The sequence below is a fragment of the Protopterus annectens genome, chromosome 8.part0, assembly GCF_019279795.1.
Source record: "Protopterus annectens isolate FY-2018-M chromosome 8.part0, PAN1.0, whole genome shotgun sequence".
Classification (NCBI taxonomy): domain Eukaryota; kingdom Metazoa; phylum Chordata; order Ceratodontiformes; family Protopteridae; genus Protopterus; species Protopterus annectens.
The window spans coordinates 1763272412-1763295486 of NC_056741.1; the positions used below are offsets into that span (position 1 = coordinate 1763272412).

The 23075-nt window shown below is 40.7% G+C and overlaps 1 protein-coding gene across 1 annotated transcript in view; it reads right to left on the reverse strand.

The window, feature by feature from the left end:
* The window catches only part of LOC122809625, a 352298-nt gene that overhangs the window by 82262 nt on the left and 246961 nt on the right, over positions 1-23075 (reverse strand). Inside the window, exon 4 of the mRNA XM_044081259.1 lies at positions 7211-7324. Coding sequence (XP_043937194.1) covers positions 7211-7324 — 114 coding nt within the window. The remainder of the gene's footprint in view (positions 1-7210; positions 7325-23075) is intronic.

Genomic DNA, 23075 nt, shown 5'->3' on the forward strand with positions numbered 1-23075 from the left:
ACATTTTGTACCACCTCATGTATTCACAGGCTCACCATCCATTCATATTTGCACATACCTACCTTTCCTGGTGTTATGGATTACGAACGATTTGCGAGTTACAAGTGTAGGTGGTCGCAACATGTACTACATTCTGTCTGTTTACAATGTTGATGTAGCACTTCAACGATGTTATGGCCATTGGTATAGCCCTGCCTCTGGTGTGAAGAGCAGTGCTCTGCTCACACTTGTGCAGCTTTATGTGACATATGCTGCGAGCACTTCATAATTCCTTACTTGCTGTGGATTCCTTTCACAACCCTTAGGTTTGCTTTCGTCTTTTGGTGTTCCTTATACATATATATATATATATATATATATATATATATATATATATATATATATATATATATATGTGTATATATATATATATATATATATATATATATATATATATATATATATATATATATATATATATATATGTGTGTGTGTGTGTGTGTATATATATATATATATATATATATATATATATATATATATATATATACACACACATATATATATATATATATATATATATATATATATTTATATATGTGTATATATAGATACATATGTAGATATATAATTACGTATTTCTGTTATGTCTGTGGATATTTATCTATACACACATCTATCTATATATATAAAAATTACAGCTGTACAAGACAACATACATTTGCTATGCTAATAGCTGCGCACACCCGCGCAGGCCCACTTGCATCTACTTATTCTGAGTTATATATGTTTACAGGCACTCCTTTGGGATTACATGTGCCTTATTCCTTATGACAGTACCACTTTGATGAAATCCGGTTAACGGACCCATGCGAACGCGGTCACCTTTACATGTATAAATGTTGGCTTTACAGCACAGAGGCATTCATTACACAATTAATATGTGCTATAGTCGTACTTGAACCGGGAATGCCTTTACATTGGATGTATGCTGTAACCACTACACTATTGGTGTAATGGCTTATTTATATGTATACCCATGGTTCATAGCTACTCTGACATACGCCTGACCGCTTCCCTTACACAGCAGGCATCCATTCTCCTGCTGGGAAAACTGCAGTACTACAATTAGGACATTCCCTGTTTCTTACTGCTCTGGACCCGTACTGCAAGTTTACTCACTCCAAGGATATTCATTACTCCTACGCTTATAGTCCTCACACATACACGTGTTTGATTGTCAGGGTGTTCATGTGCTGGTCCGGGTTTAGGCTTGGCCGACTGGTGACTAGAACTGCCCTGGTGCTGTTCAAAGATCAGATGTAGCACATGGACAGAGTTAGTCCAGAGTTTAACATTCTACCTGTGTTTACAGACGCAGGTGTTTGGGCACCTCTGACCACATTATTGGGTTGGCGCTACATAATTTAGGGCAGGGAGTGGTTCCACTACATACTGCAGGTTGGGGGGAGGTTTCCACATGTTTCCCTTCCCATTTGACTATTTCATTCATTTATAGATGCAATGAATATTATTCTGGACATCTGTTATAAATTCACTACAGGTATGCAATAGTCCTGTCAACAGAAGTGACAGTTGGTTGGTGTACTTCTGTGTACGGACCTCTCTGATACTCGGGGACTCATTTCTACAGTGACAGGGACAAGTCTATGACAACTCAGGGACAATCACGGACACTTCTACCATATTAGTACTATTAACTTGGAACGTGTTGACAGATTCGTAATACTAATTTTCTGCAGTTAAATGCTTCTATTACTCTTCATTGTTGTAAGTAGTCATTCTCATTCAACACCTTTCCCCCAAAGGTCACTGGCTTTGTGAGTGGTTAAGGGGCTGGCCAGTTGTTGTGGAATTCTCTGACCATTGGTATCGTTGACATTGTCATATGTACAGGTTGGGATGTATTCTGGGGACTAGGGTTGCCACCTTTTCAAATGGCCAAGATGGGACATTTTCAGAACACACATCAGATTTTACAAGCCGACACATACCCATGGACAGTACAACGGATAGAACTTTACTTACTTGCCTACATAAAAGCCTAATGTTGTAGCGGTTTAGTTGCTTATTCTGTTTCTTGTAACATTTAGGTATTGTAGATACTGCAATAAGTATTGTCTGCAACTATTACATAACATATGGGACATAATTATGTCCTACAATCCCAGGACATTTGCCATTTGTAATGTATTTTGTCTGGACACAGCTGTCCAAAGAGGGACTGTCCCTCACAGAGCGGGACAGATGGTAACCCTACTGCAGACACCAGATTGTTTGGGCCAACACATAGCCATGGTCAATGCAGGTTTAGAACATTCATTTGTTTCCTAGCTGTGAGCCTTATACCTTTGACACTTTTGTTGTTTTCCTGTTTCTTGTATGAATTACGTTTATTCTATCCTGACGTGACCGCTTTAGGCAACTGCTACATGCAGTATGGTACATAGTTATTTCCTACGATCACAGGACATTTGGCATTGTATCATTGTTGGTCAGGTCACACCTACACACACATTAATTGTCCCTCACACAGTGGATCAGGGGGTATCCTGTTTACGTCAGTACCTTCATCACCCTTATACCATGTGCCACTATGCGAATGTGTGCATTATATTCTCTCGCTTATTCGTGTCGGGACATGTGCATCACGGGCAGGTGTTTGATCCTGGGTAGTAGGTTATGCATGACCATCTAGGGCTGGACAGTCTCGTGCACCACTACTGCACATTCAAACTTGTGTCCAGCTATCTACAGGACTAGACTTCATGTCTTCCATTCTAATGTTTACACAGGTTACTTATCCCATGAGGGATATCCCAAAAATTGAACAAGACCGAACCATTCTTCTGGTGTTATGAAAATGTGCTGGTGGTTTTACATGCAAGGGATACATAGTTTGCAATCTTGAAACTGCCTAGGGTGACACTACCTACTACATATGTGTAGTGGTCACTATGTGTAGATGTGGCTGCACCAAACCAGTAGGCCAAGTATGGTTGGATTTGGTGGACGCTCAGGTATGGGAGCAGGTTGTGTGCTGTGGAGGGGATGCTGGGTAGTCCATTATGCATCCAGGTGTGTTGCATTTGATATGGCCAGTTCCATCAGGACCAATCTGTGGGTATGTGCCGGTGACATGTCTATACATTTGTATCGCACATTTTAATATTCATATGTTTGTGAGATTGTGTTCTACAGTATGGTCTGTCTGGTTGTATTGCAGATGTTATACATGTTTTTGTGTTTCTTTCTGCTTCACCCGCTGCTCCCTCATACACCTCCGGTTCACCTATTCTGCATACGACACAGTATCGCCTTGGAGGATTGTACCATTACCCATCCCCCCACACACACATATTCCTCGCACTCCATTCATCACTGCTTTGGTTGTTGGCCCATGACACGGCCAGAGTAACACATTGCATACCCTACATATGTCAGGTACCTGTATGGTTGTGTGGACTACCCTGCCATGTTTGCTTTCCACATGCTATACCTCACGCACATAGGTACTCGCCCATACTTAACTTTCATTACATGGTTGGTATACCCGGGTAATACCCATTCAACTGTGACACATCCTGACAAGTTCGGCTTGTACCACTGATGTGCAGATTTTGGCAGACTGTTCTAATCATTGGTAGGATGCCACCTTTTCATATGTCCAGGATGGGATATATTCTGGACACATATCCAAATGTACTGGACAACCCACAGTCAACGGTACAGATAATACTGTTCCTTTCAGCCTACATGTTGCTTTATTGTTGTAGCAGTTTATATGCTCCTTCTGTTTCGTTTACATGCTTATTCTATTTCCTGTCACATTTGGTATGTGAAATATGGACGTACCTTTTGTATGTGACTATTACATGCCTTCTGGGATATGATTCGGTCATACGGTCGCTAGATATGTACATTTATTGTGCATTTTGTTATGGACACATCTGCCCAGCTGTGTACCCTCCCTCACACTATGGGTCAGCTGGTGACCCTAACCATTGGGCTGGACATATCTATTGGCAGCATGCTAACATATGATGTGTTTCACTTCCACTTGGTATAGCTATCTACACTGCGTTGGACTACTGGCACATGGTTTTCCATGTCATTTGTTCGTGGGATAGGGACCCGTTATTACCTACTGTGCATTTGTGTTTGCTTCTTCATTTTGTGTTTGCAGGAACTGTCTTGCATGCTTTGCATATGTTTCAGTATCCACGGACATTGACAGATGTGATTACTATCTTGCAAGTTGTTATATGCAAGCATTTTAAGTTGCACATCGACAGCTGGCATTTCCACACCTCCATGTGGCACTTCAACATGCCCTATGCACTCACGCTCCTTTCCTATGCATGTGGCTGTGGCGGTGGCGCCCCTTCATTAATATGCATTTGGCGCTACTGCACCATCTTCATGCTGCACTGTTGGCACAAGCGTACAGCCAGCCTTGCGCCAAGCTTCATGAATCCCGGGTATTGTATTTGTGCTTTTCTAGTCTACGTAAAGTTTGTGTTGAGACTTGTTAAGGACTTGAACAACATACCGTATAGATCACTGTATCTAGCTTAGAAGCATTAATGCCACACACCCCATATCCAACACTGCCTTTATAATGTGCTGATGCCTGCATTTATATATGTTATGTTTTGTGCATTTATTTATTTTTATTTATTTTATTTATTTTACATTTTTTTACTGGGATAGTCTAACTGGACACAAGTCCATTTACAGTGGAGGCCTTGGGAGAAATGCTCCACAAACAATAATATAACAGTGATAATTGAGGTAAGTACAGACATAAAAAGTCTCATACAATCCACTTTAAACAATAAACAATACATCAGCAGTAAATGAGTAAATTTCCAAAGATAGAGAGTTTCATACATCAAAGCTTTAACATTGGATTAGTGAGATAGGATAACAGAATACAAAAATCATATGATTAGACATGACATATACAATTTCAAGTTGACAGTAAGATACCTAACTGTAGCATATATACAATAGAGATAGCAGGAAGGAAGGTGTAAAGTGTGCTGAGACTGTGAGATTCATGTGATGCATGGCCATGTATTCATAACATGTGATTTGAGAGCATTTCTGAAATGTGTGTTGGGTGGGGGGCAGAGGTCAGAGAGGGGGGAAGTTATTCCAGGATCTAGCTATGGCATAAGAAAAAAGAGCTTTCCCTGAGTTGTTGTTAGCTTTAGAGATGCAGAAGAGAGATTTCTCAGTAGATCAGAGAGGACAATTAGTTTCTGTATGGAGAGAGTAACTGGCTTAGTGCTGGGGTTTTTCAGGATGTCTAACAGTATTAAAGACAATAACTAGCTGGTGGTAACTGAGTAGCTGGGGAAGTTCTAACCATTGTAGTTCCCTTAGAGATTGACAGTGATGGGTTTTGAAGGTGGAGTTGTTAGCAAACTTGGCAATTTTGTTGTAACATTAGAAGAGTTAACATCATCAAAGTCAATAAAACTAGGAATATAAATAAAAAATGAAATCAAGTCTGGGCTAGTGACACGAACTCCTTTAAAACGTAAAAAAAAAGCAATAATTACAAACAATTACAAATAAAATTATGCACCTGTCTAAAAGACTGCATCAGACTGACTATCAAAAATTTATTTTTTTAAATAGTAAGCACTGAGAAATCAAATAATATATAAAGAACAAATAGTCATAGAAAGGCTAATTTAGTATAGCTATAGTTATTATAAGAAAATAAATGACAAATTGTTAAGACTTGTGTACCAATTTAAAAACAGTGAAAACAATATAAAACAAGTCAAAATGCACTATAAAAAGTTTTAATGCTAAGGTGGCCTTCCCCTCAGAATGTCCTTCTACATGTCCAGTTAAATCAGCTGTGTTACAAGTTTTGAAAGCAACGTACCAACAATTTTCCTTGTGAAACAAATTGCTCTCTAAGTTACCTCCCTTATATCAAGTTTTACAAAATCAATTACTTAAAATACAAAATATTTAAAAGCATTTCAAGGAACAGAATGAAGCTATAATACATTTTTTATATCTTTTGAAAGGACAAGTAACAGAAATGGTAGAATGTAAAGTACTTTTTGTAGCACCAATAAAATATCTGAGAAATAAGGTACTGATACCTGTACATGTACTTAAGGTCCTGGACTTGAACATCATCTTAACTCCTAAGTGAATTGTTTACCATGGAGCTGGGTATACCAACGTATTTTGGGATTCATAGACAAAGTGCAAAATGGAATAAGACCTTGGGCACAGCCTTACCCTACTCTGTAGAAATAGTTCTCCAGCTCTATGTCTGAATATACCTGCAAGAGATCCTCCTTGTATGTGATTGACAATACAACTCCATGTTTATACAGGCTGTTTCCAGTTTTACAAACAGGAGGTTCTGAGCCACATACAATCAGATGATGTTGTTTCTGTTACAGACTTGCTGAATCGTTTATCAGCATACCCTACTGAGAGGCATACGTGCACTGCAGTAAAAAAAAAAAAAAAAAACTTGCCCAGACATTGATCCAGTGAGCACCAGACCCAATCATTAGCATAATATGATAATAACCAGTGACTGAAACTATTTTATGAATTACCCTTAACCATGATGGTAAAACACAGTGCAACTGGGTTGAGTAACGTGCAAAAGTTTCTTATACCCTACTATGCTACAATTCCCAGCTGCATTGTGAAAGGGTGTCATGATACACAGGCACCCCCCCCCCCGTGGGTGTCCACATACACATAGTATAGGAACAGGTAATGGGCACATCTTACACCATTCAGTGATACTAACAGGATTCTGTGCACCATGTTTCATTGCTGCTGTCCATATATATGAATTACTGCAGTGAATTACAGCAAACTAAAGATAGTTCGCTGACTGCACAATGTGTATTATTGTAACACTTGAACTCTTCTATTTATCTAATACCCAGAGCTAGAGGGAGATCCTCCCAGGAGATTCTCATTAGAAACTAAGTCATGACAATGCACATCAAAAGACTGTACATGTGAATATCACAAGAAACACTGAGCATCTATCAAAAAGTAAAAAATAAATACCTAATAGATGTTATGGTTTCAGTTCTTTCATGCAAAGAATTGTCAAGGTCTTAATTTCTTTCACTGACATAACTGAATTAAAAAAAATACCTGCATGAAAAAAAAAATCAAAGGACATGTTGAAGAGCAAGCCACTAACCTTTGTTCTTTCTACATCTGCACGATATTAGGGGGATCATTATTAAAATCAGGAGGAGAAGACCACCTACGATGCATACCGCTATCAGAATTCTGTTGAATGACTCCTTCACAACTGTAACACAGAAAGAAAATTGTCAGAGAGCACATTTTTCTAAGCAGAAAATATTAGCCCTTATTTGTCTGTTCATTCTAGTATTTCCTCTCACGGCAGAAGACATTCTTTAGACAGTACATACTTTTATTAATTTTTAAAGATGTTTAACCTTTGGAGGGGACATACTAAAAATGGTTGTGCCAGACTTTACCGAATCCATTTTATATAAAATGGACTTGATAAATACATTTGGTCAAACATGGGGAGGGCAAACTTTCTACAAAAAAGGAATACACAGAATCTCTTTCATTTCTACTTTGCTGTAGAAAGAAGTAATGTTATTTCCATCAAGACATTATATATATTTTTAAATGATGGTATTAAATACCTGGGGAAGAATGTGTGTGTGTGTGTGTGTGTGTGTGGGGGGGGGGGGGCTCTACAAAGAATGTTTAATGGATTTTAGACATAAATACATTTTCCTCTCACTCTACTGTATTTTTAAGTTTAATGGGATAAGTACAAGTGAATTCAGTGAACTGAAATAAACATAAATGGGGTGCAAGTCATGTGTCAAGAAACCATATTTGTAAAGACCATCTCTGCACATCTATAGTTTTACAAAAATAGCACCCGTGGGAGTTTTCTCCTTGCTCTCATTTGCAACAACCTCAGAAATTCTGGTTGTGCATGCAATGCCTTTATGAAGAGAATGCCCAGTTACAGTTGTTATTTATTTTTTTTTTAAATTATTCCACTTTTGGAATATTTATCCATTTTTCTTTGCATAGTCGTTATGGATTTCTTTGCTTTCTATCTTTCTTTTTTCTTTTTTTTTTATAAATATGCATAAAATATCATAATGCATTTAAATAATATATAACCAAGCTTCACTTTCAAAAGATCTGGAATAAAGTTAAAAGTTTACATTATTCTGTTTCAATTCAAAGAAAATATAGCTGGCTTTAATAACTGATTAAGTGGCTGTGTCACTTGAGGATGATCCAGTACGTCAGCATCATATGAGATGCTCAACAGTCCAGTTTACTTCATTAAGTATAACTTGTAGCTCTCATATCAATATTTTCATATATTGTCTGATTATGTAGCACTAGCTTATTTGTATTCAAAAACAGTCACGGTGATTGGACAACCCGATTGTAAACCAAGCATATACCAACATAATAAAGTCCAGGTGCTGAAGTACCATTGAGCGGCCAAACTTTCTATAGGAATATGTTGAGTAGCAGTGTAAAATAAAAGAAAAATCAGTTACGTACCTGATTTTCCTTCCATTACTGTCTCTCATAAAATGTCAAAAAAAGCAACAGGGATTCTCTTTTCTCCATTGCTTCTCCTGCACTGCACTGATGTACTGTGCAACTGTGAGGATGCAAGTCCCATACAAATGCTCAGTACATCAGCAAAGAAGGATAAATGCAGAGGAACACTTCAGTGCCCTTATACAAACATATTATTAAAGAAAGGTAAGCAATTTCTCTCTGAAATAATGTTGTTGTATAATAGCTGTTAGATAAATGTACAAATAGCGTAGTGTACAATTCTGCATTTAAAGGGTTAAGAGTTAATACATTTATTCTGTGTAAAATGTGTAAATACTGGTGGTCTCTGTAAAAGCTGCTGATGCCTAAAAGTCTGTTGTTCTTGCTGTGGAATGTTGAGATAGGGGCCTCACACTAGCAACAGATAAGTGTTGTGTTAGGAAAAGACAGTTGCAGGACCATAACTCAGAAACTGGGTTTGACAGGGCAAGCCCTGTGGACAAGTTACATTTTGAAAGATGTTTTTGCAAAATTCAGCAATTAACTGATAAGCACCTGTTGTGTACATGCAGAGAACTGTATAGTGTACATGCAAAGAACTGTATAAAAACAGCAGGCTGAGCTATTGAAAATCAGACAAACCTTGTACTTACATGCTTTGTCTCCTTGCTGCAAGTAATAAAGGTGCCTTGCTGAAACTTACGTGAATTGATCTTTGAATTTTCTTTGACAATAGCATTAAAACCCTCCTGGGTGTGGGTATATGAGGATTTACACATGATTGCCTTTTTTAATCACCAGGCTTTACCCTCATGATCAAACTACACCAACCATGGGTAAGTCCTAATATACCTACACCCAGTTGTGGATTGTTGCTTAAAGCATTTGCTGCCCTGTTGTGCATTTTTAGTCAGATCCCAGTTGATGAATACTCCAGTGTTAGCACATCAATCCTGAAATCAGATCACATTAAGGTGATTCTCCTCGATGTGTGAAGTCTTAACTATAAATTGTCTGATCTTGAGGAAATCATTAAAATACAGTTCTCTCTAGATAGGATTCATTTTCAACTAATACCTTGTTACAAAACATTTTCTAGGTTTGCTGATGACCACTTAAGATTCTTAAGTGTGCTAAATGATCTCCCTATTAGAAAATAAATAACTCCGTTATTTTGAGTGACTTTAACTATACTTCAATAAAATGTGACACTTATGTCTCCAGTGCAGGATATGTGAAAACATGTCTAGAATTAATAAAGAAATATTTTAGCAGTTGGAAAATAAACTTACTAGTGGGCATAGAATTCTTGACCTGATTCTTACAAATATGGCTACTTCTCTGATATCTCCTTACCCCAGTAACATCTGACCATAAACTTGTGCCTTTCTCCTTTAAACTATTTCCTACAGAAAATCTCACTGAATTAAAGGACTACAAACATGCCAACCTCAACCTACTCTGTGACAAAATATTAAAGTTACAGCAGCACCTCCCCTGATCACCTCCCCTGATCTTAGCAGCGCAGCAAGTTTCACTAAGGAATTCTACACCTATTTCAAAAAATACATAGAGCTAGCATTCCCTACCAAAGCCATGTATCATGGGGAGTTCAAAAACAAACCACACTAGTGGTCCAACATCCCAAATTAGCTATGCAACAAAAGAAAGAAACTCTTTAAGTTGTTTAGTAGATCTATAACCTCTCTTATCAAGGAAAATTATAAAAAAAATTGCACAAAAACTTAAGTGTCTTACGAGATCCACCAAAAGGACTCATGAGTTTAGGCAAGCCTCTGAAGCCAATGATAATTATGAATCTTTCTTTAGCTATGTTAGAAAAGTCAAAAAAAAAAAAAACAATACTCAGCATTGCTCTGAACTTATTCATAATGATGTCACCTAGCCTGATCCAATAAACACTGCCAATGTTCCCCAAGTATTTACACAGTACCTGAGGAATGCCAAGCACTCAGCATTGCTCCAGCATTACTGCAGCACAGGTTAAAGGTGCATTGTCCAAGGCCATGAATGCAGCTTCCATGGGACCTGACAATACCCCTGGATGTGTTCTACATGAACTACAAAGTGAACTGGCACCACATCTGTGTGCCCTGTTCAATCACAGCCTCATTTTAGGCTTTATCCCTACCAAATGACGCAGTGCTACAGTCATCCCTCTCCATAAAGGGGGAGCGACTGCAAACCCTGAGAATTATCACCCCATTAGCCTGACGAGTCTGATATGTAAGGCTATGGAGCGCATCATCATGGACCTAATTTGATATCCGGAATCTCCAAACTCTAGATCCCATACAATTTGGTTTTGTGAACGGTAAATCATGCCTGCTCCAACCAGGTTGACTTCTTTGAGTCAGTCACCAGAGTTGTGTATGAGGGGAAGGCAGTTTATACAGCCTACCTTGATCTGGCCAAGGCCTTTGATACCATTCCCCACTCAGGAATTATTGATAAACTCAGCAAACTAGGCATCAACTGCTATATCACTAAGTGGGTTTCAAATTGGCTCACAGATAGAACCCACAGTGTGAAAGTGGCAGACTCCAAGTCAGACTGCTGACCAGTCATGAGTGGAGTCACACAAGGATCAGTCCTGGGTCCTCTGCTGTTTGGCATCTATTTTTCAGAAGTCCAGGCCAACACGGAGGGACTCTGATTGACCAAGTTCAGAGATGACTACAAGCTGGGAACCACTATTAACTCCCTAAGTGATGTAGACAACATACAGAAAGGCTTCACTGAGACCAATGACTGGTGTTGAAACCATAGCTTAAGCTTAATGCCAAAAACTGCATTGTCATTCCCTTTGGGAAAAACTCAGTTCCCACTAATTACCACACTGATGGGAGTCCACTGAACACTGAAGGTGTTATAAGAGATCCGGGGACACAGGTTGACAGCGACCTTTCCTTCGACCACCACATTGCCACTGTGTTCAGAAAGTTCTTCTATGTGGCACATCACATTACCAAGGGTTTTGCATCCAGGAAGAATAAGGTCATCATCTCTCTCTACTCTTCCCTCATTAGGCCAATCATCGAGTATAATGCCCCATTTGGCATGTACTTTACTAGACACACTCAACAGCTGGAAAGGCCACAAAAGTACCTCATGAAGAGGATCCTAGGCCTTAAACAAATGTACATGGAAAGACTCAAAAAACACCAGCTATTCTCTGTCTCATATCCTCTACTAAGAGGCAATCTCTGCTTGACTTACAAAGCCATGTCTGACCCAGCTCTGTAAGAAATGCTACATCTAAAGAAATCCCAATCCCACCACACCACACGCTCCAGAGACCTCAACCTTATTGCCACAATCAACAGAACATGCTGGAGGGACAGGTTCATAACCCAGAGACTGCCCATGCTCTGGAATACATGTCAAGGAGACCACCTCACTGGCCCTCTTCAACAAATCTTGATGAGTGGATGGGAAATAGAAAGTTAACCCTGGGAATCACTCTAGTGGCTCTACTTGATAGAGGCACTGGGAACTAACGTCGGGCGGCATGATACCAGGGCACTTCTATGGGCTAGGCTTGTAAAGGCTCCAGGGCCATTAGCCTAGTACACGCCTATGAACCTATGAAAAAGCTAACCAAAACCAAAAATACGTCTTCCATGAGACCTGACAATATACCTGGCTAGTTAATTTAATAGTGTTAAACATGGTCCTGCAGAAATACTCCTTAAACTGTTAAGTCTAGCCACCCATTTTGCTCAAAATGAGTGACACACTGCAGTGGTGATGCCTATAGATATGGGTAACCTTACAATCGACACAGGTACCTACAGACCTATCAATCTTACAAACCTCATCTTCAGAGCCATAGAACATATTATAACTGACACCACAAATTGCAATACCAAGAATCTTATCAGACTTGACCCCCAAGATTTTTTTGAAGGGCAAACTTTCTCTATTGAATCTGGTAAATTGCTTCAAAAGAGTTATTGAGGCTGTAGTTGGTGGTCATACAGAACATGTGGTATATGTTGATTGGCCAAGGCCTTTCACATCATTCCACATGCTGACATCATAGAAAAGCTAATTGCTTTAAAGATTAAACCATATGTGGTAAAATGGATAGCAAACTTGCTGAAAAAACAGAACCTACACAGTACGACTTGCAGGTGTCACATTAGAAAGTATGGAAGTGACCAATGCTATCCGTCAAGGCTCTGTTGAGACCTCTTCTTTTTGGAATTTACTTCTCAGATCTCCAAAACCTCAGGCTAACAAAGTCTGCAGATAACTGCAAACTAGGAGTTGTTGTTAAGTCACCCTATAATATCCAAGCTCTCTAGAATGGAGTGTTCCTATAATGCCCAAAGTCTGTAGAATGGAGTGTCCCTATTAAACTCTTGGTGTACTAAAACTGCTAAAAAGTTTATATCATCACTTTTGGTTAAAAACTCATCCCCCCTTACACTGTCTAGTCAGCATACCTCACAAAATGAAAATTAAGTCAGGTACCTAGGTATTTGAGTTGATAATGCCCTCTCTCCTTTTATTTAACCCACCTAATTGCCAAAGGAGCATCAACAAGATCTACAATCACCCCCTTTGCTCTGACTTGATCAGACCAATCATTAACATCCCCTTTGAGATTTATCTAACTATTCCAAACAATTAGAAAGATCACAAGGATTTCTAAACTCAAAGATCACAGGGCTAAAGTCCCTAAGCTTTCAAGACAAGTGGGAAGCTATATCCCTTTACTCAGTGCCTCACAGATTTTTGAGGGGTGATCTCTATTTTGCTTACTGAGCCATTAGCGATCCAATTGTCCTGGGTCTGCAGTTTCTCTGCAAGTCCAATATCTCCACCAGTAATATAACCAAACATAAATGATTTAGAGACAAATTTATAACCCAGCACCTCCCAAACCTTTGGAATGCTATGCTGTGTGACTCATTGTCTTCCTTTAAAAATAACTTGGATCACTGGATGGGTATCACAAATTTATTCCATATCGACTGCTATGGACCTCCTGGAGAAAGTAGGTGCAAGCTGATGAGAACAGTCATGGGAATCATTGGTCTTGAAAAATCTGTGAGTCTCTGAATAAAAACTAGTGAAATAAAAAAAAATCTTACTGAAATACACCAGGATTGATACTTTACTTCAGGTTAGTATCACATGATGATAAAGTTGTTCTTTTTTGATCCTTTTTATACTTAAATAGGGTGCAATAGTTGTTAAAGGGATTTGATTCAACAATATTAGCAATCATTTTTGCTTCATTATTAAACTTGCATTAATAGCACAAAATACTGGAATGACATGCTGTAATTGACTAGTGTTTTATGTTGTGTTCTGTGACATCACTTCCACAATGAAAGGCACATGTACCTCAATGTTTCAGCATCCCAGTAATCATAATCTCAGTGTTTGAATGATTTGAAACAATAAACCCCGTTCCTGAAAAGAGTTACTTCCTGTTGACACAGAAGTCTGTGTCATTACCATTATGCACAAGTTATTTGGGAAAGGAAGGTAGCAGTGTAATTAGTTAAAAAATAGATGGTTATAGGATAGCATTTGTTTATTTATTTTTATTCTTATTTATCATTTGTTTACATGCTAAGTAAAACCTCGATCAGAGAGTTCTGTGACGTTTGTTAATCAGGAAGTGTGAGTGAATGAAAATTTAGTTTAATAAAGAGAAATATGAATGCGTGAATATGGGGAATGTGCTCCTCGTCCACTCCTTCTAAATAACTATACATATTAGGGAATGTGCTGATCCACCAAACTGCTTTAAATAAATATGTTGTTCATTCAAGGTGTAGCGATCTTTGAGGCTGCACATTTTCTCACTGTTGTGTGACCTCAAAATTAGTTTTGCAGTTTATACCCAGAAGAAGGATGCAAGGGGTCTTGCCCTGTGGAAAAATACTGATTTTGAGATCTATAATAGTGTTTTTTGTCTATTTTTTCATTGGATGAACTGAAACCCATACATTCTTATGGTGCAACATGTTAGGTAAGAGGTATATGGAGCTGAGAGTAAGCTGTGATTAGTCTACTGTGAGAATTTCCAACGAATAGGTTCATAGGTTCATAGTTTTATAGGTGTGTACTAGGCTAATGGCCCTCGAACCTTTACAAGCCTAGCCCATAGGATTACCCTGGCATCATGCCACCAACCTTAGTTCCTAGTGCCTCTGTCGAGTAGGGCCACTGGAGTGATCCCCGGGGTGAATTTTCTATTTTCCATCCACTCATCAAGATTTCTCTTGAAGAGGGCCAGTGAGGTGCTCTGCTTGACATGTATGGAAAGTCTATTCCACAGCATGGGCAGTCTCTGGGTTATGAACCTGTGCCTCTAGCATGTTCTGTTGATTGTGGTAATAAGACTGAGATATCTAGAGCATGCGGTGCAGAGGGGTTGGGATTTCCTTAGATGTAGCATTTCTACAGAACTGAGTCAGACATGGCTTTGTAATTCAGGCAGAGATCACCTCTAAGTATGCGATATGAGACAGAATCGTTGGAGTTTTTTGAGTCTGTCCATATAGGACAAGTGTTTAAGGCCTAGGATCCTCTTTGTGAGATACTTTTGCGGCCTCTCCAGTTGTTGCAGGTGTCTAGTGAGGTACATGCCAAATGGGGTATTGCACTCGATGATTGGCCTAATGAGGGAAGAGTAGAGGAAGACAATGACCTCTTTCTTGCTGGATGCAAAACCCTTAGTAGTGAGATGTGCCACATAGAAGGACTTTCTGACCATAGTGGCAATGTGGTGGTCAGAAGAGAGGTTACTGTAAACCTGTGTTCCCAGATCTCTTATAATGCCTTCTGTGTTCAGTGGACTACCATTAATGTGGTAATTCAAGGGAACTGGGGTTTCCCAAAGGGGTGAAGACACATTTTTTGGCATTGAGCTTAAGGCCATTGTTCTGACACCAGTCGTTGGTCTCATTGAGGCCTTTCTGTAGGATGTCAGCATCACTTGAGGAGTTAATAATAGCTCCCGACTTGCAATCATCTGTGAACTTTGTCAGCCAGACTCCCTTCATGTTGGCCTGGACTTCAGAGAAGTAGATACCAAACAGGAGGGGACCCAGGACCAGACCCTGTCGGACTCCACTCATGACTGGTCGGCAGTCTGACTTGGAGTCAGCTACTTTCACACTGTGGGTTCTATCTGTGAGCCAGTTTGCAACCCACCTAGTGATATAGGGGTTGATGTCTAGCTTAGTAAGTTTTTCTATGATTCCTGAGTGGGGAATGGTATCAAAGGCCTTGGCCAGATCAAGGTAGGCTGTATGAACCACCTTACCTTCATCCACAGCTCTGGTGACTGACTCAAAGAAGTCGACCAAGTTGAGCAGGGATGATCTACCCTTCACAAAACCAAACTGTGTAGCATCCAGAGTTTGGAGATTCCCTATATCCTTGTTTATTAGGTCCATGATGATGCGTTCCATAGCTTTGCATATCAGGCTCATTGGGCTAATGGGGCAATAGGTCCCGGGTCTGTAGTCACTCTTCATTTGTGGAGAGCGATGACTGTAGCAGTGCACCATTTAGTAGGGACAAAGCCTGAGGTGAGCCGGTGATTGAACAGGGCAGACAGGTGAGGTGCCAGTTCACTCTGTTGTTCATATAGAACACAGCCAGGGATACTGTCAGGTCCCATAGAAGCTGTATTCTTGTTCTTGGACAGTGCTGTTTTAACCTGTGCAGCAGTAATAATGGGTGCCTGGCAATCTACTGGTATTGTGATTGGTCATTTGGGAGGGAGAGGGGTAAAGTTAGCACTGAATCTGTCCGCCAGTATATTTGCAATATCTGTAGGCTCGGTATTGGAGGTACCATTGTGCAGTAGCTCAGAGCAAATCTGAGTATTGCCATGGAGATTCTTTACATAACTATAGATGGCCCTGTGGTTGTCTTTACTATCTGCTGCAATTCTGTTTTCATAGCTAGCTTTAGAAGATTTGATGAGGGATCTCAACCTTTTGTTGAGGCTGATAATGGAGTTTTTCCAGTCTTGGGACTTCACCTTATTCTGCATCAGTTTCCTTCTTCTGTTGTAGAGTTTGTTTATGGCAGGAGACCACCAGATTAGTTTTCTTTTTTTTTTAAGAGATTGTCTTAGTTCTATTGGGTATCCATTTTTTTCTTTAACAACTGCTCACAACATGCAACCCATCAAAGATGAACTTGGTGAAATTTTTTTTGTTATTCACTGTCATTCCTCACTGCACTTTAATGTAAGCACTGAAGGGCTGGATGTACTGTAGTGAAGGCAGGTCACTCAGTTCTGCAACTGGTGTAACTCTTGAGAAAGTACAGTTTTGTACTCTTACCATAAATGTAGATGCTCGAGTGTGTTCACTGTTGCAGTCATGACTGTTGGGTTCTTCCTGCCAGCAGCAGCCCTCAATCGGCCAGAATCCCAAAGTCTGGATTGGGCGTCAGTTGAGGTCACTTTTATCCTGACGTCAATGCACCAGGAAGTATAAAGACCTCAGCCGATGCCATTACCCCATTTTTTCTTGCCCCAGATGTCAGGTGCCCAAAACCTCAGCAGCCAAAATACCTCATAACAGACAATACTCAAAGAAAAAAACAAAAGAGGGGTAGGAGGGAGGGTAACTCAGACTGCAACAGTGAATACACTCGAACATCTACATTTATGGTAAGAGTACACAACTGTACTATGTCCTTCGTAGTTCACTGCTGCAGTCATGACTGTAGGGTTGAGTCCCAAAGCTAAGAAAGGGTGGCTGGAGGAGAAACAGAAGGAGCGGCCACAAAACTTTGCAAAACCGCAGAAGCAAAACCGGCCCTAGATTTAGAATAGAGAGGGAGGTTATAATTCTTAGAAAAAGTATGCACAGAACTCCAAGTAGCAGCCTCTAAAATATACTTGGTAGGAACCCCACAAAGAAAGGCTGCTGAAGTAGCAGTAGCCCAGGTAGAATGAGTCCTACTATTAACAGGAACTGGATTGCCATGAAAAGAGTAACAGAACTTGATGCAGTGGGCAAGCCACTTAGAAATAGTTTGCTTAGTGATCACTTTCCCTAGAACAGTAGGAGTATAAGCGACAAACAACTGGTCAGATTTCCTGAATATCTTGGTCCTGTCCAAGTAAAAACGAAGCTGCCTGTGCACGTCCAAAGAGTGCAAAAGACTTTCTTCCTCACTTTGAGGATTAGGATAAAAAGTAGGCAAATGAATAGTCTGATTCAAGGCCACTGCCGAAACCACCTTAGGCATAAAGGTGGGATTAATCCTTAGGGAAACCCTGTCCTGATGAAAAATAATGAAGGGTTCCACAGCCATGAGTGCTCGCAATTCCGAAATTCTTCTAGCAGAGGTTATAGCTAAAAGAAAAGCAGTTTTCCAAGACAAAAATTTTAACTCCGTGGAAGCTGCAGGTTCAAAAGGAGACAAGGTTAATTTTTCCAAAACATAGTTAAGATCACAAGTGGGAACAGGTGCTCTTATAGGGGGCCGAACATTCTTAGCCCCTCTAAGAAATAGTTTAAGTAATGGATGAGAAAAAATTGGAGGATCCGTATTGTAATGTGCAGAAATAGCAGAAGCATGAAGCTTGATAGATGAAAAAGATAGGACCGTATATAACAACTCTGCCAGATACTTCAAAATCAGAGGAATGTTCAGAACAGTAGAATCACCACCTTGGACCTGATTCCAGGAGCAAAATCTTTTCCATTTACCTGCATAAGATTTCCTAGTGCTGGGCCATCTAGCTTCAAGGATTACATCCATTACCTGTTTGGAAAGAGTAGAGGTGTTTACAGACCCTGGATCCGCCAGGCAGCTAGATTCAGAGTTTTGACATGACTGTGCAGGATCCAGCCGTCCTGTTGAGACAGTAGATGAGGGATTTGAGGCAGAATCTAGGGAGGCTCCTGAACTAGGTTCATCAGTGGAATACCAGAATTGTCGAGGCCAATTGGGAGCCAGTAAAATCATTTGTGGTCTGTCCTGTTTTATCTTCAGAAGTACCCGAGGTAGAAGAGGAAAAGGAGGAAAAGCATATACTGAGAGGTGTTTCCAACTGAACGAGAGGGCATCCACTTGCCATGCTAGTTTGTGGTAGGTCCTGGTGCAGAATGTTGGAAGTTGATGATTCTGAGGGGTTGCAAAAAGATCTATATCCGGACATCCCCATGCCTGTACTATCATCCAGAATATCCGAACATCCAACATCCATTCGTGCGGATCCGAAAGTGTCCTGCTCAATTTGTCTGCCAGAGTGTTGTCTTTTCCTGGCAGGAATTGTGCCTGTAAGTGGACTCTGCAGGTCAATGCAGTGTACCACAGAGCCATGGCTAATCTGCACAAGGGGTAAGAGTGAGAGCCCCCCTGCTTGTTTATGTACCACTTCACTGTAGTGTTGTCTGTCTTTATCAACAATTGTCCTGGTAGAAGAAAGTCCCTGAAGGCTATCAGAGCATTCTGTACTGGAAGCATCTCCTTCAAATTTATGTGCAGGTGAATTTGCTCCTTTGTCCAAACACCCTGAAGACATCTCCCGTGCATGTGGGCTCCCCAGGCATAATCTGAAGCATCTGTTGTCAGAACGTGGTTGGTTGGTGGAGGACAAAAAGGCCTCCCCTTGTTCTGGAGACAGGCTACGGCCCACCAAAGAAACTCTTGCTGCAGACAATGCAAAATCATGATCACTGTTTCCAAACTGTGGTAATGCTGAGACCACACACTCTTGAGGTACCACTGTAGTTTCCTCATATGCAGTCTTGCATATGGTATTAGGAGAATGCAGGAAGCCATGTAACCTAAAGCCTGCAGAACCTTTCTTGCAGTCAGCTGTTTCATTGAAGCCAGGTGTTGGAAAGAAGAAGCCAGTTGCGCTTTTTTGTCTGGTGGCAAGGAAGCCATCTGGGTTGTAGTACTCAGTAGAGCACCCAGGAAAGTAATCTGTTGTGTGGGCACCAGATTTGACTTCTTTAGATTCACTGTGAATTCAAGGTACTGTAGAAGATGCTGCACAAAAGCTAGATGCTGAAGTAGAGTGCCTTTGTCGTCTGCTTGAATAAGACAGTCGTCCAGATAAGGGTATATTTGAATCCCCTTCTGTCTGCAAAATGCCATTACCAGTGCCAGGCACTTTGTAAAGACCCTGGGCGCAGTAGATAAGGCAAAGGGCAGCACAGAGAACTGGTAATGCTTTGAGCCTGCTTTGAATCTCAGATACCTTCTGCACTCTCGCCTTATAGGAATATGCAGGTAAGCTTCCTTTTAGTCCAGAGTCACCACCCAAGTGTTCTTGCCCAGCACAGGCAGCAACTGCTGCAGAGTGAGCATCTTGAATCTTGGTACATCTAGGAAGGTGTTTAGTACGGAAAGGTCCAGGATTGGTCTCCACGAATTTTCCTTTCTGGGAACCAGGAAAAGTCTTGAATAAAAACCTTGCCCTATTTCTAAAATTGGTACCAATTCTATGGCCCTCATAGCTAAGAGGGACTGAACCTGCTGTTGTGCCTCTGCCCATTGATGATTTCGCAGATCTGGCCAACTGTTCAGTCTTGGCAAGGTGTGGAAATGAAATCTGTAACCTTTTGAGACTATGTCCAGAACCCATTTGTCCCGGGTTATGTGGCCCCAATTTTGATAAAAAAAGAGAAATCTTTCCTCCCAAAGGTGCTTCCAGGAGAGGAGTCCCTGGAACCAGAAAGGGAGAGTCAGAAAGACTGTTTCCGGTAAGGTTGAGACTTATCTTCACCACCTTTGGGAGAGGGGGCGGGCCACTGCCTATTCCTAAAAAGGGTTTGTGCCTGTCCCCTACCTCTGGAACACCTGAATCTGCTTCTCTGAGGCCTGTCCGAGCTCGGAAAGGACCAAGGTTTAGCCAGCCAGTGCCTGCTAAATCTAGGAGGTTGCACCTGTAGAAAATCCTTAACTGTCTGCATAGATTTGGCTTTGTCCTACATTTTCTTTAATACCTCTTCAGCTTTGGCCCCAAACAAAACATCGTGCTGCAAAGGGGCATCCAAAAGTTTGGCTTTAACCTGATCCGGCAAGCTTTGTTCCTTTAACCAAGCATGTCTTCTAATAACTGCGCCAGTTGTCACAGCCCTACAAGAAGCTTCCAAAGAATCAAAACCACAATGCAGGGTATGTTTACCCACTTGTGCAATAGCATGCAATAAATCCTGCAACTCCTTGTCATCCACACCAATAGAAACAGCTGACATCTTTTGTTTAAATACAGACAAAAGGTATTGCTGATACTTTAGCATATGAAATTGACAGTTCAAAGCTCTAATCGACAATGTAGCAGAAGTATAACATTTTTTACCCCATCTTTCCAAAGCCCTGGACTCTCGGTCAGAGGGGATAGGATGTTTAGCAGAGGCCGCCTTAACACCCTTAGGGCCCTGAGAAATTGTTTCTGGATCAGGTGAAAGATTCTTAAAAAGAAACTTGTGAGAATGTGGAACCCTATAATACCTATTTGGTATGACCGGAGCAGGGGGAAAAGAATCAGGAGAGAGGGAAGCTTCTGAAAAAACATCATCTACAATGTCCAGTACAGGAGGAATAGCAAGAGGCTTATGCTGAGGGAGAAGAAGAAAATCCCTAAGCCTTTTCTTGGTTTCAGAGAATTCTTGCCCTTCCCAGTGAAAATGCTCCCTCATATCATGCAAAGTTTCACCAAAAGAATAATCCTCAGGAGGAGACGCTGAAGGAAAGGAATCTTCAGCATCAGAATCCTCATAAGGAGGAAAGGAACAATCGTGCTCAAGGGAAGAAGCAGAAGAAACAGAAATTTGGTCTGAAGAATCATAATCTGACTGTAATCTAGGCTTTTTGTCAGGAGGGAGATGAGAACCCCTGATCATAGATAACAAATCTTCAGCCAACCTAAGCATCTGCCTTTGAGGCCTAGGACCCTGATCAAAAGGTGTCTGCGCTTGCCATTTCTTTTTAGCTGAAGCCATAGTCATTGTCTTAGAATGCAAAACTGAATCCATATTTACATGAAGCTGTAAAGGCCTGAAAACTCCCTCAGAAGCCGATACTTGCCTACTGGCTCTGGACCCAACTGAGGGAGTAGTATCCAAAGGTTCATTCCCTGGCAATTCTGAAGGCCCCATCAGCTCCACACTGGAGTTGGTACAGGCAGTTGGTTCAAAAGAGGCAGACGACAGGGGCTGCAAAGGCGCCTCACTGACGACCAACGAACCAGCAACTGGCAATAACTGAGTAATATCCTCTGCTTTGGACCTCGGAGGCCTGTCTTTATCTTTGCTCCTCTTACACACACCAGAAGCCAGAAAAGAATCCGAAGACATATTATAATTAAACCTTTTACCAAAATAGTAAAAGGCAAAGTTGTACCTATGCCTAATAGTACGCTGATTAAATATAGCACAAAACCCACAATTAGCAACGTCATGGTCAGGCCCCAGGCAGGGAATACAACAAGAGTGAAAATCCCTATGAGGTATTTGTTTCCCACAAGAAATGCAATTATTAACTTTTTCTGACATCTGACTGGAGCAAGAAAAAGACCTCCCGAATGGGGTACTTATCTTAAAAAATGAAAAATCCTGGAAGTAAATCCAAAAATAGACAGGAGTAGGCTGACCGGCATCAGCGAACTGCTCAGGGCACCGCGCAGCAAGAAAGACTGGGTTAATGGCACTGGCTGAGGTCTTTATACTTCCTGGTGCATTGACGTCAGGATAAAAGCGACCTCAGCTGACACCCAATCCAGACTTCGGGATTCTGGCTGATCGAGGGCTGCTGCTGGCAGGAAGAACCCAACAGTCATGACTGCAGCAGTGAACCACGAAGGACATATCCCTCTACACCTTGGAAGCAAATGCCATGCTTCTAAGGAATCGAGCATGTAGTTTAAACATTGAACATGTGCACCACTCATGTGGGGGCAGACACTGCTTCAATATACCTCCCTCTTGTCCTACTAGCACATTCAGTACCCAGTCTGATAATTAAACAAAGAATATGTTGGTTGTAGACAGGATTTTATTGCAATATGCCACAAAACTTACTATAACAAGGGTTAGTAATATAAAACATGTATCGATGGGGTTAAATAATTTGCTTACAGAACTAAGGGTGGGGGATGACATAATGGTGAAGGTGCTTACCTTAAAAGCACAAAGTGCAGGGTTTGATTCTCACATGGGGTAACTGACTAGGCTTCAAATGGCGCAAAAGAGCAGTTAGCCTAATACTAATCCAATGAACTGAAAATGTTGTGCACCTACTGTGAGTGTGTATCTGTTATTATTTATTCACCATCCTTGACTAGAGATTAACAATTTGGATGCAGAAAGGCATAAGTTATGCCATTTGCTGGAACTTGGTATCATAAAAGCAGAAGAAGGCCCCTGTCGAAAGTTAAAGATGAATAATTCTATGTGAAACATAGTTTTTAAAAGGAATACATAAGATGATTTATCTGAGCTTTTAAAAGCCATACT